Source organism: Oxyura jamaicensis, chromosome 2 (assembly GCF_011077185.1).
Source record: "Oxyura jamaicensis isolate SHBP4307 breed ruddy duck chromosome 2, BPBGC_Ojam_1.0, whole genome shotgun sequence".
NCBI classification, from domain to species: domain Eukaryota; kingdom Metazoa; phylum Chordata; class Aves; order Anseriformes; family Anatidae; genus Oxyura; species Oxyura jamaicensis.
The window spans coordinates 66294197-66315475 of NC_048894.1; the positions used below are offsets into that span (position 1 = coordinate 66294197).

The window sequence follows — 21279 nt, forward strand, 5'->3', positions numbered from 1 at the left end:
ATTATTATTATTATTATTATTATTATTATTATTATTATTATTATTATTATTTTTCCCCCTGGAAATCTCAAGATTGTGATGACATATATTCCCACTGGGGAAAGTATTTATTCACCCTGCTTTACAAAATGTAGTGCACACATTCTGGATAATTTTAGTCTACATTTTTCTGAAATGTCTGAAATAAGAAATGAAACACTTGTGTTGTTCTGACCCTGCTTGTAATACAGTAAAATATAAAATGAGTATTCATGGGAATATCATTTACATTTCCACCTCTTATAACTACATATTTTTTTAAAATGGAGCCTGACCTGTGTTGTACCTATTCACTTTCTTTTGTGCTGTGAAATTTTCAGTGCTGTGATACACTGTGAAATATTAACAGAAAATGAACAATGCACAAGTCTACCTCCCCAGGACTATGGTCCCTGTGTGCTACTGTTGCTGTCAGAATTTGTGAGCAGACACTATTCTTTCAGGCAGGGATGGGGCCAGGCTAATATTCTCCATGTTTTTTTTTTCTTTTTTTTTTTTTTTTAAATTAAAACATTTTAAATTAAAATGTCCTTAGGATTAGTCAATACTGTATTGAAGTTATATTTTTATTTAAATGCAAAATATTCTATTTAGAAATATGCCCTTGCCCACCAGCTAGTGAAAGAAATTCTATAGAAAGAAAAGAGGGAAAAATGCACCTCTCATTTCTGTTAATAATCATAATTAGCAACTTCAGAAGCATTGTAAAAAGCACCAAACAGGCACATGGTAGTCACATGTATGTATTATGCACATGTATGTGCCACACCTACACATCTAGAAACTGGGGCTAAGAAGTCTGTCCTAGTATAGACCTTTCCTCTACAGAGGTCTGCATATGATACAGCTATCCAAGGCTCCCTGGAGTGTCAATGGATAGAAACAGGCACTGGTAAGGCACTACATAGCGCATAGAAAAGCAGAAGGCTTCAGTAGATCAGATGAACCACACTACTGAAGTGCCCATTACTCTCTTTTCTGGGGAAGGGGGAGAAGACAATTCAGTTACTAGCTTATTTGTAGACATTTTCAGTTAGATCAGATAAATTACATCACAGAGTTTTGGAAGAATGGTAACACTGACCAGTCTTTTCTAAGATAATAGATTAACTCCAGTAGCTGTGGAATTCAAAGATTCTTTTTACAGTGGACTTTAAATGAGACAAGACTGATATGGTTAGCTGCATTTATTCAGTGTCCTGTAGGGAAAGAAAGATGTAATTTGAGTGCTCAATAAATCAGACTTGTCTGCATACATTTAGAAGAAACAAGTTGGGTTCATTCTCTAAATATATCTGTTGAGTGCCATTTAGACGATTTACATGGTTTCCAGTGGCTTCTTCAAAAGGTCATGGCTCTTCCAAATCCCCAGTGTCACTGCCTGCTAGTCTTCTCTAACGGCAGAGCATGCCTGACAAATCTGGTGGCCTTCTAAAAAAGGGTTACAGTGTTGGCAGATAAGGGAAGAGCAACTTACATAATCTACCTGACTTGTGTAAAGCATTTGACACTGTCCCTCATGACATCCCTGTCTCTAAATTGGAGAGACATGGATTTGATGGATGGACCACTTGGTGGGTAAGGAATTGTCTGGATGGTTGTACTCAAAGTATTGTGGTCAATGGCTCCAGGTGGAGATCAATGACGAGTGGTGTTCCTCAGGGGTCAGTATTGGGACTGATACTGTTTAATGTCTTTCGTGGTGAAATGGACAGTGGGATCAAGTGCACCCTCAGCAAGTTTGCCAATGACACCAAGCTGTGTGGTGTGGTTGGCACGCTGGAGGGAAAAGAGGGACCTTAACAGGTGGGCCTATACGAACATCATGAAGTTCAACAAGGCCAAGTGCAAGGTCCTGAATCTGGGCCAAGGCAATCCCAAGCACAATCACAGGCTGGATGGGGAGAACAGTTTATAAGAATCCCAACATGAGTGAGCAATGTGTGCTTGCAGCCCAGAAAGCCAACTGTATCCTGGGCTGCATGAACAGAAGAATGGCCAGCAGGGTGAGGGAGGTGACTGTCCCCCTCTGCTTTGCTCTTGTGAGACCCCACATGGACCACTGCATTCAGCTATGGGGCTTCCAGCAAAAAAATGACATGAATGTATTAGAGTGAATCCAGAGTCCACTAAGATGGTCAGAGGGCTGGAGCACCTCTCCTATGAAGACAAGCTGAGGGAGTTGAGGTTTTTCAGCCTGGAGAATGCTCTGGGGAGACATTATAGCAACCTTCGAGAACCTAAAGGGGGCTACAGGACAGCTGGGGAGGGACTCTTTGTCAAGGAGTATAGTAATAGGATAAAGAGTAATGGCTTTAAGCTAAAAAAGGTAGATTTAGCTAAGATACTAGGAATGAATTCTTTTCTCAGATGGTTGTGAGGCACTGATACAGGTTGCCCAGAGAAGCTGTGGGTGCCCTATCCCTTTTGGTGTTCAAGGCCAGGCTGGATGGAGCTTTGGGCAACCTGGTTTGGCAGGGGGTTGTATTTAGATGGTCTTTAAAGCTACTTCCAACCCAAATCATTTTGTGATTCTGTGACTCCATGATTCTTGTGTAGGCTCCTCAGTCTATAGTGGCACTTGGTGCTATACTTAGTTAATTGACCAATTAGCAAATAATTACAGCAAAAAGACCTGCAAGCAATGCTAAAGGCACACAGTCTTTGTAGGAATAAGTCAGTGTCTTGTCCACCAGTGCAATGAGTCTGTAGCTGAGAATGTACTGCAGCATCTGTTGCTGAAGTAAGTCACTGAGTCAAAGTGGTTGGGTATAGAGCAAGATGGTAATACACTGAGATAGATACTGTGTTGTTTCTGGATGGGAGTAAATCATAACTCAGGCAGCTCATGCTCAAATCATGTTGGTCAAGTCTCCCTAGCACTTTGAAAATATTCTGTAGCCAGTTTTATGCTGTTATGAGATGTGAAATGGCTTAAAATATGTTCTGATCTGCCAGAAACAAAATTTAGGATGGCTCCAACACAAAATTTCGTGTATGCAGTCTATACATATTACATACTTTACAGAAGAAATACTTTAGAAATGGTTTGCTAAATATGGCAAATACAAGAGCTGTAGTTTTAAATGACAATGCTCAGTAATGTCTGTTGCTGATCATTTTACTAAATGCTCTTGAAGGTGGCTAACAAAATGATAGAGGTTGATGCAAAGAAACCAAGAAACATACACTTTTATTCTCCTTCCAACCATTGTGTATTCTTTATTAAGCAGAATATTAAATTAAATGTGAACAGCATTCATTTCCTAAAGTTCAAATTTTCTGAGCAAATGTCAGATAAATTCCATTCCATCTTCTGTCTGACTTTTAAGTGCTTGCTAATTCAGTATCTACTGCCAACTGTATATGGTGGGAAAATAATGATGGAATACTCATCTGGATTCAGAGTAAGGCATCCAAAATTAACTTGAGGAAAATGCCTTTAATTCAGCAAAGTGCTTCAGCTTTAAGAATGCAAATAGCCAATGAATCACATGCTTAAAGTAAGACTCATGTATGTGTTTCTTGCTAAATTAGGCATAAATTATGTCTCCATATCAAACATCAACAAAAACTCAGTAAAAAGGCAAAGCAAAATATACAAAGAAAAGATAACCATGAAAGCTTTGGTTCAGAATCAATGCTTGATGTAATACCATCCATGTAAGATTTGTTTTGTTTTACTGAATCATTTTATTACTTATTGCTCAGTATAAAAAAGAATCAAACTGACATTAATTAAAGGCCATTGTGAGTTGTACGTAATATTCATATTCTTAGAATAGTATGATGCACACTATAGGGATAAATTGAAATCATAGAAGACTCAAATAGAGAATCACAGTATGATGCAATCATCGTAAACAATAGCACATGTATAAGTTAATACAGATTTCCTTTGCCTACTTTATAAGCCTGATCAAAAAATGCAAATATTTCAATTCTAACAAACATTTGTTTTTTTCTTTGAACTGGTGAATATATATATATATATGTATATATATATATATATATAATCTTATAAAGTAGAGTGTATTAACATGTCTCTACTGCTTTCCTCTTGATCTTTAAGGCTTATCATAATCCTCTGTCCTCCCACTGAGTTTACAGGTACTTCAGAAAATGAGCTGAGCAAACATTCATTGTTTGCACTAAAGAAAAGCCATTTATAAATTGCTGATATTCTCGTAGAGGATGGTATGAAATCAGATACTTTTGATCAGCCAGAAGGACATGAATTATCGGTGTAGACCATTTGCACTATGAAGGACAAAGTTTCAGCAGTCAACAGCCATGCAACTCCTTCCAATTAAGAGCTGCAAAATGTGTCTCTGAGTGGCTGCAGCTTGATCTACCATTTGAGCTTCTGGTCATGTGTAGCATTGCGCTGGATTTCTTAAGGCTTTGCATAAGATCAGCTGTTCAACTCGGGCAACCCAACTATGAGACGTGGGCTGTGCAACACAGATTCTAACTGGAAGCAGACTGACAGCAGCTTTTTAGAAAGGCTTGTACTAACCTGGCAGCATCTGGATTTCTTTCTGCATTATCAGCATTTAGGACATTCATTAGGGGCCAATTACAGTAGTGTTAAAGACTGTCATTCAATCTCAAACTGGTCAAATAAGGCATGAATTCGGCAGGGAGCTTTGGGATAGGATTTAATCTCTATGTCATAATACATGCTAGGAATTTTAAATGTATTTGGTGCAATTAGATACTTGGAAATCCAATTAAATACTTGGAAATTAGGTTCCCTGTCTTGAAAGATCATAAGACCCCTGATCTACAACAGGATTGGCACCAGCTGACCTGTGAAATTCGGTCAAGATCCATGGGTACCATGGGCTGCCCTCTGGGTACCAAAATAATCATATGTTCAAAACATATTTGAAGGTGGAGGCTTACACAGCAGACCAGACCTGGCTGCACTGTCAAAATACTAAGACACTCTGTGCCTTTCTGTCACGAGTTCTGGATTTTGGCAATTACAGACTTCACTTCTATGTGCAGTCTGTCCTTTCCTACCATTTTCAGTCTTCCAGAGGGTTAGTTAGCTGTCTGATTTTTTACAAATAGGATTAATATATAAAATCTTTTAAGTGCAATAAACACAGAAAAATATAAAACATTTCAAGTCTGTGTCTCTCTCCCAGCATTTTTTCCTTTTTCAGCCTCACCAGATAAAGGTTCAGGAAACACAGAGAGATGCTTCCAAGCAGGCTTCTGAATTGGAGGACCAGCTATTTTTTTGAGCTATGAGAGCAGCCATCACACCTGATGCAGGCTGAGAGATTTTGTTTGTATACAGAGAAAACAAAGGATACACAAGGGTAGCTACTCTTATGTGTGGTAAGATGGCACAGAAAGAGAAAGCTGCCGACCTCCAGGGCACAGTGCATTTCTTGGACTGACGTTCACATGGTGACTCCAGACTGCTTTGTTATGAGACTAAAAATCAGGATTAAATGCTTAAACTGATCGGTTGATACTGGGGACAAAACTCTAGAACCACAGCCACACTTTACTACAAGCACTGGACTGAAGTACGAGGACAGTTTGAATGGTATTTTTCCCCCTCCCCCCAAATACACACCTCAAAAAGGAAAGCTGCCCAACAGTTACCTATGACACAAGAACAGGATGTGAGTTTAGTTGTTCAGAGCAGCCATCTGTCTCCATCAGGGTCATAATAGCCATCTTGCACTAGAAATCAGCCCAGACTTCTTTTTCTTACCTTATTCCTGTTAGTTTCCAAGGACCTCTAATTTTCCTGCTGTTTTCTGGCTATATTTTCTTCCAATCATTCCACTTTTCTTATTTCTTAGTGTTGCTGTGGCAGTCTAAATGTCTTTTTCTTGTTGTAGTTGCGGTTTTCTCACAATTTCCCTGAACATCTGCAAGACAGCCCATCTGGGTTGACACAGTGTGAGATGAGGCAGACAGGCATTGCCAACAAAGGGCTCCTACTGCAGCAAGTGGGCTGTTGAAATCAGATGTTTTCTAAGATGTCTATGGGGACAAAACCTTTCTTCTTCCCACTGTACACTTTGATAAAACCGTCGTGTTCCTTTTCCGAAGTCACGCAAATCTGAATGCAAAGAAGGTACAAAACCAAAAAACTCTTTGCCATGATCAAGAGACAAATGATTACACACTATTTATCAGGTGGGTTAGGCACCCTGCTAGTTACTTCTGTAAGCATAAGAATCTTTTGTTTAATTCTCACAGCCTTGACAAGAAATTTGAACTCATGTATTCAGAACATTACCTCTCCCCCTGCCTCCCTGAAGTGCCACATATGCATGAGAGACATCAAAATCATTAACAACCTTGTAGCAGATCAAAGATTTTGAAGCTTGAATTATGTCTTCAACCTACTCTAACTATCATGATTTACTTGTCTGTATATGAGAAATGTGGGTAATTCAGAAAACAGGCTACCTGGCTCCCTCAACAGCTGGTGTTGAAAATAATCATGATGCCAAGGTGGGTCACACATAGTAGCTGATCTGAATGCAGGCATATTCTCTTTGGCATGTTTAAAGAGCCCAGGCACTTCTCAGATGGTCAGTGGGTTATGTTATTTACTCAGCTCTCTCACCAACAGGCGTCTGCGTCTGTTTTGGATACCAAAGTATGTGATCTGAATACAGCTCTGCAAGTGCGTTTGTACAACACATGCTCCTAACGGAGGCAATTACTGTGGAAACCATATGGTCTTTACAATAGTACAAATAAGGCATCAAGGTAAAGTTTTGCATTTCCTAAAGACCTTTGTGAACTCAGGTATTTCAATTTTAGTGCCTATCCTGGGGCACATTTGATAACATCTGAGCCATTTGAAAGCAGAGGTACTTTAGACTGAGCACATGAGCATTGAGGCACAGAGAATTAAGAATTGTTTTCAAACTTGTGTTCCAAAGAAGTATGTATTTCCTATTTATCAATTATGGTTAAAAATAGACAGAAAACTGATTTTGCTATTGAAACCAACTCACTGATTTCTCATGATGCCAGGGCTTTTAAGCATTCTGTCTGGACTAACAATCACAAATGCTCTGTCTGATAGCTATTTACAGTGTTTAATTATAGTAATTCACAGAGTATGAAATAAACAAAAATGGCTCTAAAATGTTCCTGGCTAAATTAATTTCAGCATGACTGTTACAGATTGCATGGTGATACTTACGTACCACATCTGAATTCTGGGCTGGATTATCACACACATAAAATTTACAAGCAATACTAATGCTGCCAGTGAGAAATGAGAGGTCTTAAGATGGAGATGAAGTTGCTTCATCTTTGACACCTTCAGTATTTGGAAATGGTCAGGTGCATTTCTGTAGCTACAGACATGGGTTTGGAAAGCAAAGGTACTCTTTAATATTCTTACTTAAGCTACCTACGTAATTCTAACTGAATTGCATCCCTGGGGCAGAATGACTGGTCTGTGTTTCTTAGAAAGACTGTGAAAACATCAATGACAATGGAAGAAGCCTACAAAAAAACAAACAACAAAAACCCAATCAACCAAAAAAACCTACCAGACTATAAGAATGACTGAGCACAGCAGAGAATCCAAAAACCACTTTGGTTGAAAGAGATACAGTAAGATATATTCAGAAATTACTTAACTAGGATCTAGTATTATAAAGTTACTTCCCATTCTGTCATCTATTTTGTCTATTTCTGAAAAAGAAAGAAAGAAACAAAAAACACACAAAGAAAACAAAACAAACAATTGCTCAGATCCTGACTGTTGGCTGAACTTGTCAACATCTGCCCTCAGGATTTTTTTATCCATCAGTCAGCCCTGAGCAGATAGGGGACACAACCAATCAGGAAACAATCCTTCAAGCTGGACAGTCATTTATAATTTCCTGTTCTTCTAAGTCCTGTGCTTTGAATTTGAGCTCAAGTGGCAAATTCTCTTTGTCCAAGAATAACTTTGAATTCACTCTAGTGTTCTACAGCTGCCTTTTGCTTATCTTCTCTCTCCCATCTACTTAACCTGTATGTCAGCAACAGGCTGGTTCTGATGATCTAGGAATTTGGTTATGAGGACAGCACAGTTTTGAGGGCTGTTCTGGCAGCTTTCCATTTCCAATGGCTCCCTACCACACAGTAGGATCTGTCAGTGAGCAACACATACTGCTTTCTGTCTTCTGGAAACTCATTATATGGTGGTGCCTCTTCAGCACGAGTTACCTCTTCTGCTGGCACTCTGAAATCTCTGCCTTCTCGCCAGTCCATGATCTCTTCCAGGATTGCTGGGCAATTAGGTTTTCCCATTTGAGCCCGCTGTGTAATTAATGCTATCCACTTACTCCACGTAGCGTCAGTTGCATGGTGTGTAGTGGGAAATTTCCCTTTGAACATCCAATGTAACACAGGTAGCTGTAGTGCCAAGAGGAGCTGTGCTTCTGTACCCACAAATTCTGAAGCAGCTCAAACACCCTCATATGCTGAAATATCACTCCATCTGGATGAGGAGGGATATACTCGTTCTATGAGATGGTCAAGCCTTTGGGAGAGTTTCTCCATAGCTGAGACACAGGCCCGTAGCAGAACAGTGAGATAGTCCTCATATTTATTTTTGAAGCTGACAGGACAGAGTATACACTGTTGGTCCTATCCCCTCATCCCAATTAAATACTGCCAGTGTACTGGCATGTGATGATGGTGCACTCCGCACCAATTTATGCCACATGGATGCTGTGCACTGGACTTCATTGGGATCTTTAGGTGTCTGGGCATTGTCTGAATCACTATAAACCATCTCCAGCACAGCTAATTCCTGCAGATGCCGGAGACCTTTATCCATAGTGGTCCACTTGCCTATTTGATATACAGTATCTTCCTTGTGGGGATACCTTTCTTTCACAGCTGCCAGGAGTCACCTCCAGAGGCTGAGAACCTGTGTCTCTCTCCCAATTCCTTTGTCAATTACCATTTCTCTAGAGAGGGATCCCAGCTGCTTGGCTTCATTGCCTTCTAATTGTTGGCTATTGGCCCCAGTGTCCCAGCATCGAAGCAGCCAGGTGAGGATGTGTTCACTTGGGTGTTGATCATAGTCCTTTTGTATTTCTCACTCAGAGTTAGGGATCGAGTGGTTTCTGTTTCCTTTATGATTTCAATTTCTTCTTCCTGATGTTTTTGTGATGGTTCTGCTTTAGAGGTGCCTGCCTTTTCCCCTTCTCCCTCCTTCTTAGGAGAGGCTTACTAAACGAGCTGACTTCCGTTTCCATTGTTTTGACTTGACTATGGGGGCAACTGATACCATAGTCAGTTGGTCCTCTGGGTCAGCCGCAGTGTGTGTTATCTGGTCATCAGATTCAGATACTTCCTCCCTCTCTTCAGGGTGCTGGATGATGTTAAACAGTGTTTGATGGGAGTAAGCCAGGACCCAACACAATGCTGCAAGCTGTCGTTCTCCGGCATTGTCAGGGTCAGGGCATACGACTCTCAAACATTCTATCAGGTTTTTAGGATTTTGCACTTGTTCAGGGGTGAAGTTCAAAACTACTGGGGAGACACCCATGACAGGTACCTGTCTATATCCTCCCACACACCTTGCCACCTGCCACCAGACTGTTTCGGGACAAATTCCCAGGTAAGCTTTCTAAACAATCGAGTAATCTAAGAGAGAAGAGGAAACCCATTTTTCAGAATTAGAAATAGCAATATATGGGTTATACATGGATATTCAAAATACTCAAAAACTGTTGTAACTAGCCCACTGTGAAAGAAGGAGGAGGTACCATTCCTGATATTATTCATAAACTGACTTCCAGATGAGGAAAGGAAGGCAGTGTAATTCAGAATATTCTCTAAAAGATAGTTTCCATGAAACCCAAATTATAACGGTGCAGAGCTGAATGCCAGATTAAACTCAAGGCCAGTGTTTGGCAGCACAGCAAATTGAAAAAAAAACGAACACAGATTGTAGCACACTCTCAGATCGGATATAGAAGAGAAAGAAGAACGTGACAGATTACATGACACTTGATCAAACAAGTCAATATTAACAGGATGCTGAACATGGTGACTAGCAAGTAAGTGTGTTAGTTGTAAGAATTTTAATCAATTCTATTGTTCTTTCAACCCTTCGAGCCCCACCTTGGGTGCTAAAGAGGACTGTGGTGGTTTTACTGTGCTAGGCAGCTGAACTCCACCACAACTGCTCTCTCACTCCCCCTCCTTTGAAGAGGAGGGGAAGAAGCAAAGGAAAGAACAACTCACGGGTTGAGATAAGGATAATTTAATTAAAGGGAAAAAAAAATCATTAAAGAAAGATTATTTTTAATTAAACAAATTAACTAAAGGGAAAAAAAGGAAAGGGGAAAAGGGAGGAGGAAAGGGAAAAACCAAACCAAACCAAACCAAGTAAAGGCTGTGTGGATGTGCAGAGGAAAGTAATTATTCTCTACTTCCCACAAATGAGCGATGCTTGACCATGTCCTTAGAGCAGGGCCTCAACGCACATAGCCGGTGTTTGGGAGGAGGACAGATGTTTTCACAATGAGAGCCCACCCCTCCGCTCTTTTTCCACCTTTTATTGCTGAGTGTGACATCATATAGTATGGAACATATCTTTGGTTGGTTTAGGTCAGCTGCCCTGGTGATATTCCTTTCTCACTTTTTTGCCCACCCCCTAGGAGGGTTAGAGAGGTCCTAATGCAGTGCCAGCACTTCTCAGCAGCAGACACAACACTGGTGTGATACCACTGTTGTTCTAGCTACAAGTGCAGAGCGCAGCACTGTATGGGCTGCTGCAGGGAAAGTTAACATCCCAGCCAGACCCAGTACACCAGGTCAAGAGGTCTTCTGTTTGTCTCTAGGAATGACAGGAACACCATGAATTTCTACATCTGCTGCTGTCTGTGCACTGAAGTGCTTGTCTAAGTGAGCTCTGTGGGTGTAGATCATAAGTAATTCAGGTTTTGTGCCCATTTTTGCATAGTGCAAATGATAATGACAGGTTTTATATCAGCACCTTCACTAGCTTTTGGACCAAGAACACCAACATGTTTTACATATGGCACTTGTTTAGGGTTTTAAAGTTGATGTGGATGCATAATGGGCTGTGCTCAGGTTGTAGGTCCTTGCAGAATTTGTGTGCCACTCAGTGTCTCTGAACGAATGTTGAGAAAGACTGGCATCAGTGCAAATCAAACAGCTAGAAAAAAAGACCGCTTTTCCTTCAAGCCTAGCTCTCAAGAGCAGCATCTATTGCAGGGGAGCACAAGAATAACTGCAGCTTCACTTTCTGAGCTGGGTTTGTGTCAGCAATGCAGCTGATTTTCAAAGGCAGCTGAGTCATGCTTTTAGGAATTCAGCTCCTTTTAGAGTACTTCAGGATGTACAGTGCGGGGACCTAAAGTAATTCCCAGGCAGTGAAGTGAAAAACCAGACACCAGCAAATCACCCTGACTAATCAGAAGAAGACCTGAGCCTATTGGATCCCCTAGGCTGCAGTCCTGCCCTGTTGAGCCCAGCCTCAAGGTTGGGAGCCTGTGCCTGTGTTTAAGTCCATTCCCAGGCTCTCCTCAGATGGCTGGATCAGATGTACACATAGCTGCTTATGTACATGTAACTAAAAGTTATGCCTTTTGAAATTTGGGTGACTGGCTGTTGGGGGATGCCTCGGGGACAGCAAGGCTGACAGCTCTGGTTTAGAGGCTATGGCCATCACAACCTTAGAGGACTGTTTGCAGTCACTGGAGAACCTGGCTGGGAGATGCTTTCTGCAGTGGGGCTAATTTACGTCAGTAATATTTAAAAACCACATCCACTGCAAAAAGTTGCACTGACCTTTACGTAAACTCACAGTCCACATTTGGATAAGGCAGTTTCTGATTGGCAATCTTGTTACAAACGTCATGGTTTGGGGTTATCTCTGTTGCACAAGAGCATTTGTGCAATTTAAGAGCAACTGTGTTATTTAATCACAAAGAGCTAATCCCTAAAGTGGTTTATATTTGTGAGGCTGTAAAAGGCAGAAAGTCAGAAGAGCTGCCAATGAAGGGTATGAGTAGCTTTTTTTTTTTTTTTTTTTTTTTTTAAGAGTTTATTTCCTTTATTTAAATAAGATTTTAGAAGAGCAGTGAAAACAGACATTTAGACAACAGACTATTATGAGAGATACTTTTCCAAACCCTGATGATATATTAGATATAACTTTTCAAAATTGTGACTTTTTTTTTTTTTTTTTTTTTTTTGTGAAAAGAGGTCAAAACAGAAACTGTAGGTATGCAAAGAAACATTTGTTTAATATGAGGTTATGAATTCAGCCGGACTAGAGCAAGAGTTACAGGCTTGAGAAAATTTTATATATCCAAGTGAAGCTGCAATCACAGCTGGAAACTATGCAGACAGTATTGTGTGTGGGACAGCTTAAAAACATTTAAAAAAGGCAGGTTTTTAAGAATCCTGATTTATTGATATCAGGGGCTAAGTCTGCCTCTCTCTTGCAGATTTCTGATTGAGCCCAGTGGTGCCCAGTCACCTTCTGCATTGGTTTCAGGAACCACAAGTCTGCCAGTGAACCCTAAACTCCAAGATGCTGGTGTCCCTGAAGCAGTACACTTCTTATTCCCCAGGCCGAGTTCCATATTCCATAATGAAATTTTCAAGGAATCCTTTGTGAAGACTAAACCATGCATATTGCACAAGATGTGCAAATGTGATATTTTGTTTTTCCCTTAGTGCTGCTCTCTGAGTATTGGCTTTACCAGAAAGGTCCGCATGAAGCTGAAACCTAACATGTTTTTCACAGGACATAAAAATGCCAAATGATTCCAGAGAAAGCCTCACCAACTGTGTTTCAAAATTTGAAAATGGCTCTACTTGCCTGAAATGGCTTTTTTTTAGGTGTTGTTGATGTGCTTATATTCTTTTGTGTAAAGAACACCCATCATTTTTTGCCTTTTGCCTTATAAGTATAGACTCTCAATCTGAGAATGTTCATGTAAGGTACAGAGGAGATAGAGAACTGCAGTATAAACCATGGATGTTATCAAGCAACATTCTGAAAATTCATATTACTGTCACTGAATTTTTTTTCCCATTGGTATATCTTCTCTGCCTTCATTATATGAATGTCTCTTGCCCCCTCTAAAAGCCCTGCAGAATTTTCCCCAGTGAATTAACACAATAAAATGAAGGTGATCTGCCATAAGAATAGTTACAGGAATTTATTAGATGAGTTAATGAGTTTTTCTAGCTAAAGTGAGACTTGACAGGAATTCATAGCAATGAATGATCTCTCCTTCTTGCTAATCTGAAACAAGCCAGTGCTTTGCACATAGTACATATATTGTGCTCATGGGGCTCTGGACTCTGTGCCCAGAGAAAGCTAAAAAGCTTGCTTATATCCCACAGATATTTCCCAAATGGAAATGGAATAATTTAAAAAAAAAGTTTTTTTTTTTTTTTTTTTTTTTTTTTTTCCAGAAGTCCTATTCAGATGATTTTTAAAAAAAAACTTTATATTCATTCCATGCTGTTCACCTCTCCTAGCAGGAGAAATAAATGACGGGAAAATAAAGGACAAAAAATAAGAGAAGTATCTGAAGAAAGAAGAAAGGAAAATTGTCTTTGGAAATATAACATAATTTTTTAAAGTCCAAAATTCCCAGTAAAAATTAAAATGTCTTTTTTAATTTTTATTTTATTTTATTTTCCCTACAAGAGTTGCTTTTCCACAACAAAGGAAAAGTTGTTCTGGTAAAAAAAAAAGACAACAAATTGTGCCATTCAGGAAGTGATCTCTGAGGCAGGCACATGTCCTGCAGGCTGGGTCGTGGAGTCCTTGTGCTCCTGCCTCCATGCTGCTGCTGTACGCTGGTCCCGTGCAGGCTGCCAGCTCCCACTGGGGACTACTATGGAGCCCAATCCCTTCATGGAGCTACAGGGGGAGGCAAATGACTGTCTGGAACTCATCCCACTTAGCAATTACTCAAAATGTCTTTGAAGCTCCTTGAGTGTCTCCTCTTTGCATAATTTGTGTGAGGGTGGAGCAGGTTTTGTTGGCTCCACTCCTTTTATCTCAGTACCCTACACTCAAATGCTGGTGCAGCCTGATCTTTGTACCCTGTTTTACACCAAACGTCTATTTCCTTTTCTTCCTCTGAAGCCTCTCCCATGTGGAGCAAGAACATGATAGCGCTCACTTTCACCCTGTCCTGGTTTCAGTTAGGACAGAGTTATTTTTCCTCCTAGGAGCTGGTAGAGTGCTATGTTTTGGATTACGGTGAGAAGAGTGCTGATAACATGCTGATGTTTTAATTGCTGCAGAGCAATGCTTACACTAAGCCAAGGACTTCTCAGCTTCTCGCTCTGTCCTGCCAGAGGGCAGGCTGGGGGTGCAGCAAGAGCTGGGAGGGGACAAACCCAGGACAGCTGACCCAAACTGGCCACAGGGGTATTCCATACCATCTGACATCATGCTAAACAATATATAGAGATGGCTAACTGGGGTGGGGGGGGGCGGCTGCTCAGGGATAGGCTGGGCATCGGTGAGTGGGTGGTGAGCAATTGCATTGTGCATCACTTGTTTTGTACACACCATTATTATTATTACAATTATTATTATCATTTCCTATTTTAATAAACTGTCTTTATCTCAACCCACAGGCTTCACTTTCGTGTTTCTCTCCCCCATCCCATAGAGGGAGGGGGGAGGGTGAGCGAACAGCTGTGTGGCGTTTAGCTGCTGGCCAAGTTAAACCACAACAACCCTCAGCATTTTTATGGATTTGAGATAGATGGGGTTAAATAAGTTTGCTAAAAAAAGGAAGGAGTAGACAGACAGGATGGATTCATCCCCTTTTTACCTCCCAGCCTACCACAGACAATGATTGACTCAAGATTGTGAGCTCCTTTGTAAACCAATTGTGAACTAGGGACAATCTGAAGCCCTTGTGTTCAGATGCAGCTGCCATACCTTCCCACTTAAAAACGGTGGTCTTGTGAGAAATGAGGCAAGAAACTGTGCTCTTGCTGTCTGCAGAAGCAGCCACAATGACGGAGAGAATATGGTACACTGACAAGAAAGGACTCAGACTGTGACCATTCCCTCATGCTGGCACACCAATTTCCACACTCTCATTTCCCCAAGCTTTGCCTTTGTATTTGGTTTATATTAGAGCACAAAGGGTGCAAAACCTACAATTCTGCTTTGGTAATGATTTTCCCTCTGTGAGTGTATATGTAAACAATCAGAAGAAGAGCTGGGTTAAAAAAAGAAAGAAAGAAAATTAGGCACCTTATCTCTTTCTAGCAACTTCAGGGCTGCCCAATGTAATAAGTGCACAGGAACAGTTAAAATATATTCTGGTTACAGTATTGCTATGCCTTCCTTTAAAAGCTGCATACACCCAAGGACTGTTAGCACTTGTACATTTTCCTATGCCACAAGGCAGCTGCAAAAGTACAAGTTAACCTTATCTACCCCTGTAGTGAAACATTGCAGAGGTTCTGCATGAAAAAATTGTGGTCCTGGAGTCCACTCTGGTTTTTGCTCTACTTATATTAAAACCAATGGCTTTCCAGGTACTATAAGGCAACAACCTCCTGGTAATGTGACATAAATTGCCTGAGGAAAGGAAATGCCTAGTGAAGTGGAAGAAAGCTGGACTTGACAAGACACAGTGAGAAAAAGCTAGCTTCCTGTTTCATCCAGGTGTTGTAGAACCTAGGCTGTACATGGCCGTTAGTCAGCGGTCCTCTTATTTACATGAGTTTATGCCCCATACTTGACTGTCCCTTGCTACAGATTTTGAGTTATATTCTTCTCTTACTTTACCCCAGCAAGCATTTATTGCAGCATCACCAGACTTGACACTTGGATGTATTAAAAGTCCAGTAAAATTGTCTTTAAAAATGTACTTAGAATCAGATCAAAGGCACAAGACAAAATGGTGGCCATAGCTTTTATGTTGTGAGCCCACCTAAATAGCACAAAGTAGAAGGAGCTGCTGAAATTCAGCAGGATGAATGGACCAGGCAAATCTTCTCTGTGGTGTACTATAATTCAGAGCAGCACTTGTAGTTTAGAATAAATGATGACTTGTAGAGAGGATGTCTAAGTGGCATCACAAGCAATTAATGCTTAGAGATAGTTTTTAACCAGTGAGTAAGGATTACATTTAAGATTCAGAAGTTTGTTCAGTGCTGTCTTAACTCTGCTCCTGCTGAAGCTGAAACCACTGTGCTAAATATTTAGGTAAAGTAAGGAGGGAGCTAGTGTCTTTTATTAGATTAGCTCTAGTGGTATGGAGAAAAGCAGACCATTTGTCAGGCCCTCAAGGTCTACTTCTAAGACTCTGTGTTTTCGAGCTGTTCTTCTTAGGTCAGCAGGTTACTGACATGTAAAGTGTCTTTATGAACATCTGTGAGACTGAAGATTTAGGCTACAATAGGCAGGGAGTATGTGTTCACACAAGACCAATGCTGCTCTTAGCTGGTTTCTAGACTATTACCATATCAATAAAAATCTTGAATATGTAGTTAAATTGCAATGAACAGTATCTGCTTGTGCTCAGTTTAGACAGCCTTCCCTCCAGTCACATCAGACTGCTGGATACTCAAGTCTCGTGGGGATCCAGCCCAGGGGATCCCCATGCAGTTACCTGGTTCTCTTTCAGAGTTATCTGTCCCTGCTCCTTGCAGCCAATGAATGTCCTGATACACCTGTAAATCTTCTCATCATGTTGCACTCTCTGAACAAAGTTAGCAGGAAAAAATCCAGTTCTGTCATCAATTTTTCCCTGTGGAGAAAACATATTGACAGAAGAACCTTATTAACACTTGGAGCTTTAATACAAGTTCAGGATTGAAAATAACATATTTTTTTTTTTTTCCCCCTCTGGAAACAAGATAGATAGATACAAAATAATTAGCACATACCTTCCACCAATCTTCATTGGAGTCTTCCAGAAGAGTGATCATATCCCCTGGCCTGTAATTAGAAGAGGGAAAGTGGATTATAATGACTTAATAGCTATGCTGCATCAGCTTCCATAATTAGCAAGGAAGGAGGTCCTTCCTTGGTCATTTTATCTAAGCATTTACTGCAGGTAGACTCAATGAGGCAGCAAGGTTTTCTTAAATCATACTCTGTAATGTAGGAAAAGAGTCTGTATACTGAGGCTAGATCTTTACTTGGAGACAACATCTTCTGTGAACTGGAATTTTTGTTTCCTGTTTAATAAGAAACTGTTTAAAATACAGTCTCTATTTGTTACAGGCATTGTCTTGTTACTTCAAGACATTTCCCATTGTTGGGACACACTACTTTATCATCTGTATTTTCAAGCTGTGATTGCAGAAGGAAGACAGCAGGAAAATAGTTCTATTTAACTGACAAAGGCAATTAGTCAGCAGGAAATATAATTCTGCCCAGGAATGTCTTTTTTATTTTAATGGGACATATTTACCTTTATAATGCATGGTGCAGGGTTGTAATTGCTAAGTATCAGCATCCAGCTGACTAGTTCCAAAGCAGACCTAGGAGAATAATTTGGCTGGAAATGCTAATAGTGAAAAGTGCCGAGCTGATTTTTTACAGGTAGTTGAACTGGTAATTATTTGACCTCCTTCCCCCCACTGGTACCACTTCATCAACGTTATTATGTAATTATAATAGCGCTGTGTTGTAGAAAATAAGTGATAGCCCATTTGCAAATGGATTAACCTTAGAAATCTGTCTGCTTGATTGATAAGAGGTATCTCTATGATCTTAAAAAAATTAATGGTTGACCCGTAATTATTCAGCTTTCCTTGCACACTGTGTTAGGATTATTGTGTCACTGAGGTATCAGCAAAAGAGCTCGCATCACATCTGAAGTAAGTGATGAACAGAGGGTCCAATTTAATGGGCTCTCACAGAGTACACATAGAAGATACAGTCTTCTCCAGCTGGAGGTGGGGGCAGCAGTGGGCCTCTGGTCTACTTGCCCAACAGTTATCACTGCTGCTTATGAATGGAGAAACAGGCATTTAGTCTTTCCTCTAACACTGTGGGATCTGAACCAGAATGTTCTGGTTTCAAAGAAAGGTGTTAATCAATAGGGCAAGAGTGTGGGATTTTCCTCAATCCTTCCTCAGGAAGCTGTTCCACTGTGTTTGGAATAATTAAAAGTTACTGCAGTGAGAAAGGAAGCTAGAGAAAAAGCATGACTTGGTACCCCTGTGGCAGAAGATTTCTTCCATGGTAAAGGACATCCAAGTCCTTTATTCCAGTCAACATTTAATATAAAATACTTAGGTTTTGAATGAGCCCAGCTTGTCACTTCAAAGCAAATAGGCTGTAATGTCACTGGTGCCCTTACACTGCAACGGGGAACATTTTCAAAAAGAAGGATTTAGGGAACTCTATCCTCCAAACACCTTCCAACCTTGTGGCTACAAGAAAACAAAACAAAACAAAACAAAACAATATTTCAGGCTGTCAGAGAAAGAGGGCAACTGAACCTAAAGTTTTCCATGTCAGTGGTCTGAGCACTGAGATTTTACATGCAGGTCGCAAAGTTTACTTTCTGATTATTTTAGTACAGGACTAACATAGATGTATCTAATCTCCTCAGAGGATTCACAAATAGAAGTCTCAGGTGAATCTATATCATTTTTTCCTGCCTAGACTTAGGCTGCTAAGTGCCTGAAAAGAGGCAACCTGCTTGGTGATTACTGCTGGTTGAAATGTCTCTCTGACCTTATCCTTCTTCACAGCCCTGGACAAGCTGTCTGCTCGACATCAATTTCTCTAGATTTCAGTAGGTGCCAAGATAGGTGCTCATCACTTCAGAGTCTGAAACTCAGGGGTGCATGTCTCCAGGATTTGCTCTAGGCATTGTAAAATAAAGCTATCTCTTAGAATAACCTTATTATTGGGATATCCCATTTTACTTATGCCACAGTTTTGGAAAACCATGCTGGCTGCTCCTGATGTTGAAAAAGAAATTGCAGTTGTGTCAAATACTAATTACTGATGTCATCAGGGCTGGCACCTCTCAGCTGCAGCAGTCTGCCACCCATTGCATCCCTTCTGACATGAGCTCAGATTTCCTGAAATCTCCCCTAACTCTTCATCCCAGCTCAGCTCCTTCCCCTGCTAGTTCCTGTCATTCTGTTAGACAGGATCAGTGTCCAACTGGTCCCTGACTCGGGGTCCCAGGACAGGGCAAGTCAGTCTTAACAATGCTGCTATGCTGAACCCATCTCATGTGGGTTAACTCAACTATGTTAAATGAAAAGTCATTCAAACAACCTGAATCAGCCTGGCTCTGCAGTCACCAAACAGCATTTTGGTGCTATTGGTAATGTGTATGTAATAGCGTTAATCTATCCATTACTAATTTATGGCCATAGAACAAACAACATTGCTGTAGCCAAGTGACACAAGTCCAAATTGTGACTGGTGTCTCAGTGGAAGAATTGTCATGCCTAAAGAAATGCTAACAAAGCAGACTGATAAAGAAGCTTGTTATTTCTGCCTTACATCCCACCCATTCTTTCCAGAGCAATGAGAAGCTGCAGCTGGGAACACCAAAAAGGCTTTCTGTGAAGGAGGTGCTGACAACAGAGACATTTCTCTGGCAATTCCCTACATTCTGTGGCATGTGCATGATTATTTTTATGCAGGGGATGCCTTGAAGAGAGTTGACACATTTAAAGTCAACAGCTCTAGCAAGGTCCTGCAAAATGTGAGGAGCATGAGTCAAGCTAATTCTACCCAAAGGAAAGATGCCCTTACACTCCAGTGGGTTTGGATTAGACCTTGCGGTGCTAGCAACTGATGAAGAATTGAGGCAGGAGTTATTAAAAATGATAATTAACAAGGTTATTTTGCAAAGGTTAGAATGCATCTTTCTGGTGAAAACACTGCCATCCAGCAGCTGGACATCATTTATTTTTATTTTATTTTATTTTTTTCCCTCAGATATAATCTGAATATGAGGGAAAATTAAACAGGACTATTAAAATGTTCAGCATTAGCATGAGAGCTGATGAGGAATTCCTAGTTGAAAACTTCTGTTGAAAAAAAAAAAAAAAAAAAAAAAGGAAACTGAAAACTGAATGCTTTCTAGCTGAAAGCCATCTTCCTCTTGAAGTGATGTAGATGTCCTTGAAACATTTTATCTGTTGTGTCCTTGCAAAAAAATTGGTTGCCAGTTTTGCTTCTATGAGAATGTGAGTGGTTTCTATGAATGGATACCTATATTAAAAAAATGTCTAGAACAAATGTCAGAATAAATTCTCCCTTCTTCCAAACACCCTCTCTCCCCTATCACCTCCCTGAGTCATATGTAGCCATATGAGCCTCAGTTTTCTTGGGTCAAATCAACTAATAAATATGCTGGGACTTTACCTCATCTCTAAGTCTTCATTTTCTTGTGGTACAAATTTGTACAAGGCAACATAAGTGTTCATTTGTAGCGTGTTTTTATAAAATGGTCCCTTTAAGAAAAAAGATAAAGAGAAAATATAAATATCTGTCCTTCAGAGAATTAGAAATGAGGTGTAGCATGTACCGATATCTGGTGCTCATTGACGTGTAGGAAAACTCAGGAATTTGGTTGACTTTGTCACAGTGAGGAACCAGAGCCTGGTCTTCCAAGAGATGAGCCAGAATCTCATTGCTTTCACATCTTGGAAGACTGTCACCCAGAAACACTGTGAGCCACTAAGGCAGTAAATGTCTTCATGTATGTGACGCAAGATTCTTTGAACACCAAAACCCAGTTTCAGGCTTCCAGAGGAGAAAAGTAGAAATCTGCACAAGTTGGTCTTTTGGGCAAGCTCTTAAAAATGAGTCTGTCTTTTGCTCTCTGTTAATGTATGAATGTTGCAAGTCCAGTAGTATATTACTGGCATTATATGATGTGTCTATTATACAGTCCTCATTATGGATGAGCTAGAGCTGTACAGTGCATAGCTCCAATGAGCAGAGATGGAAAATCACTTTCTTAAAGAGAAAGCTGTTTGCACAGAGCTTCCCATGGAGAAGATTCTCTCATCTCCTCTTCTCCACTGGAAGTCTGGAGCAAAAAAAAAGCACCTAAAACAAACCCCAGGGAATTTTTCAGATTGTCAGGACTGTGATTTTTATGTTACTACAGTTCTGTTGTAATGACATGACCTCCGCAGTGGGTTTTTTGTGTTCACAATGTCAATTTGTAATAAACAGAAGAAAGAACACAAAAGGCTCCATAATGGGTCAACCAAAGAGGCATC

The 21279-nt window shown here is 40.4% G+C and overlaps 1 protein-coding gene across 6 annotated transcripts in view; it reads right to left on the minus strand.

Annotated features, from left to right (window-relative positions):
- Positions 1–5291: 5291 nt before the first annotated feature.
- STAC (SH3 and cysteine rich domain) overlaps positions 5292–21279 on the minus strand; it is a 68742-nt gene continuing 52754 nt past the window's right edge. For 3 of the 6 annotated variants that reach the window (XM_035317602.1, XM_035317604.1, XM_035317605.1), the window contains 4 exons: positions 20414–20502; positions 16954–17005; positions 16677–16814; positions 5292–6130 (listed from right to left, as the gene is read on the minus strand). In XM_035317602.1, coding sequence (XP_035173493.1) covers positions 6032–6130; positions 16677–16814; positions 16954–17005; positions 20414–20502 — 378 coding nt within the window. In that variant the 3' untranslated portion in view covers positions 5292–6031. The other 3 variants (XM_035317603.1, XM_035317606.1, XM_035317608.1) reach the window with 3 other exon arrangements.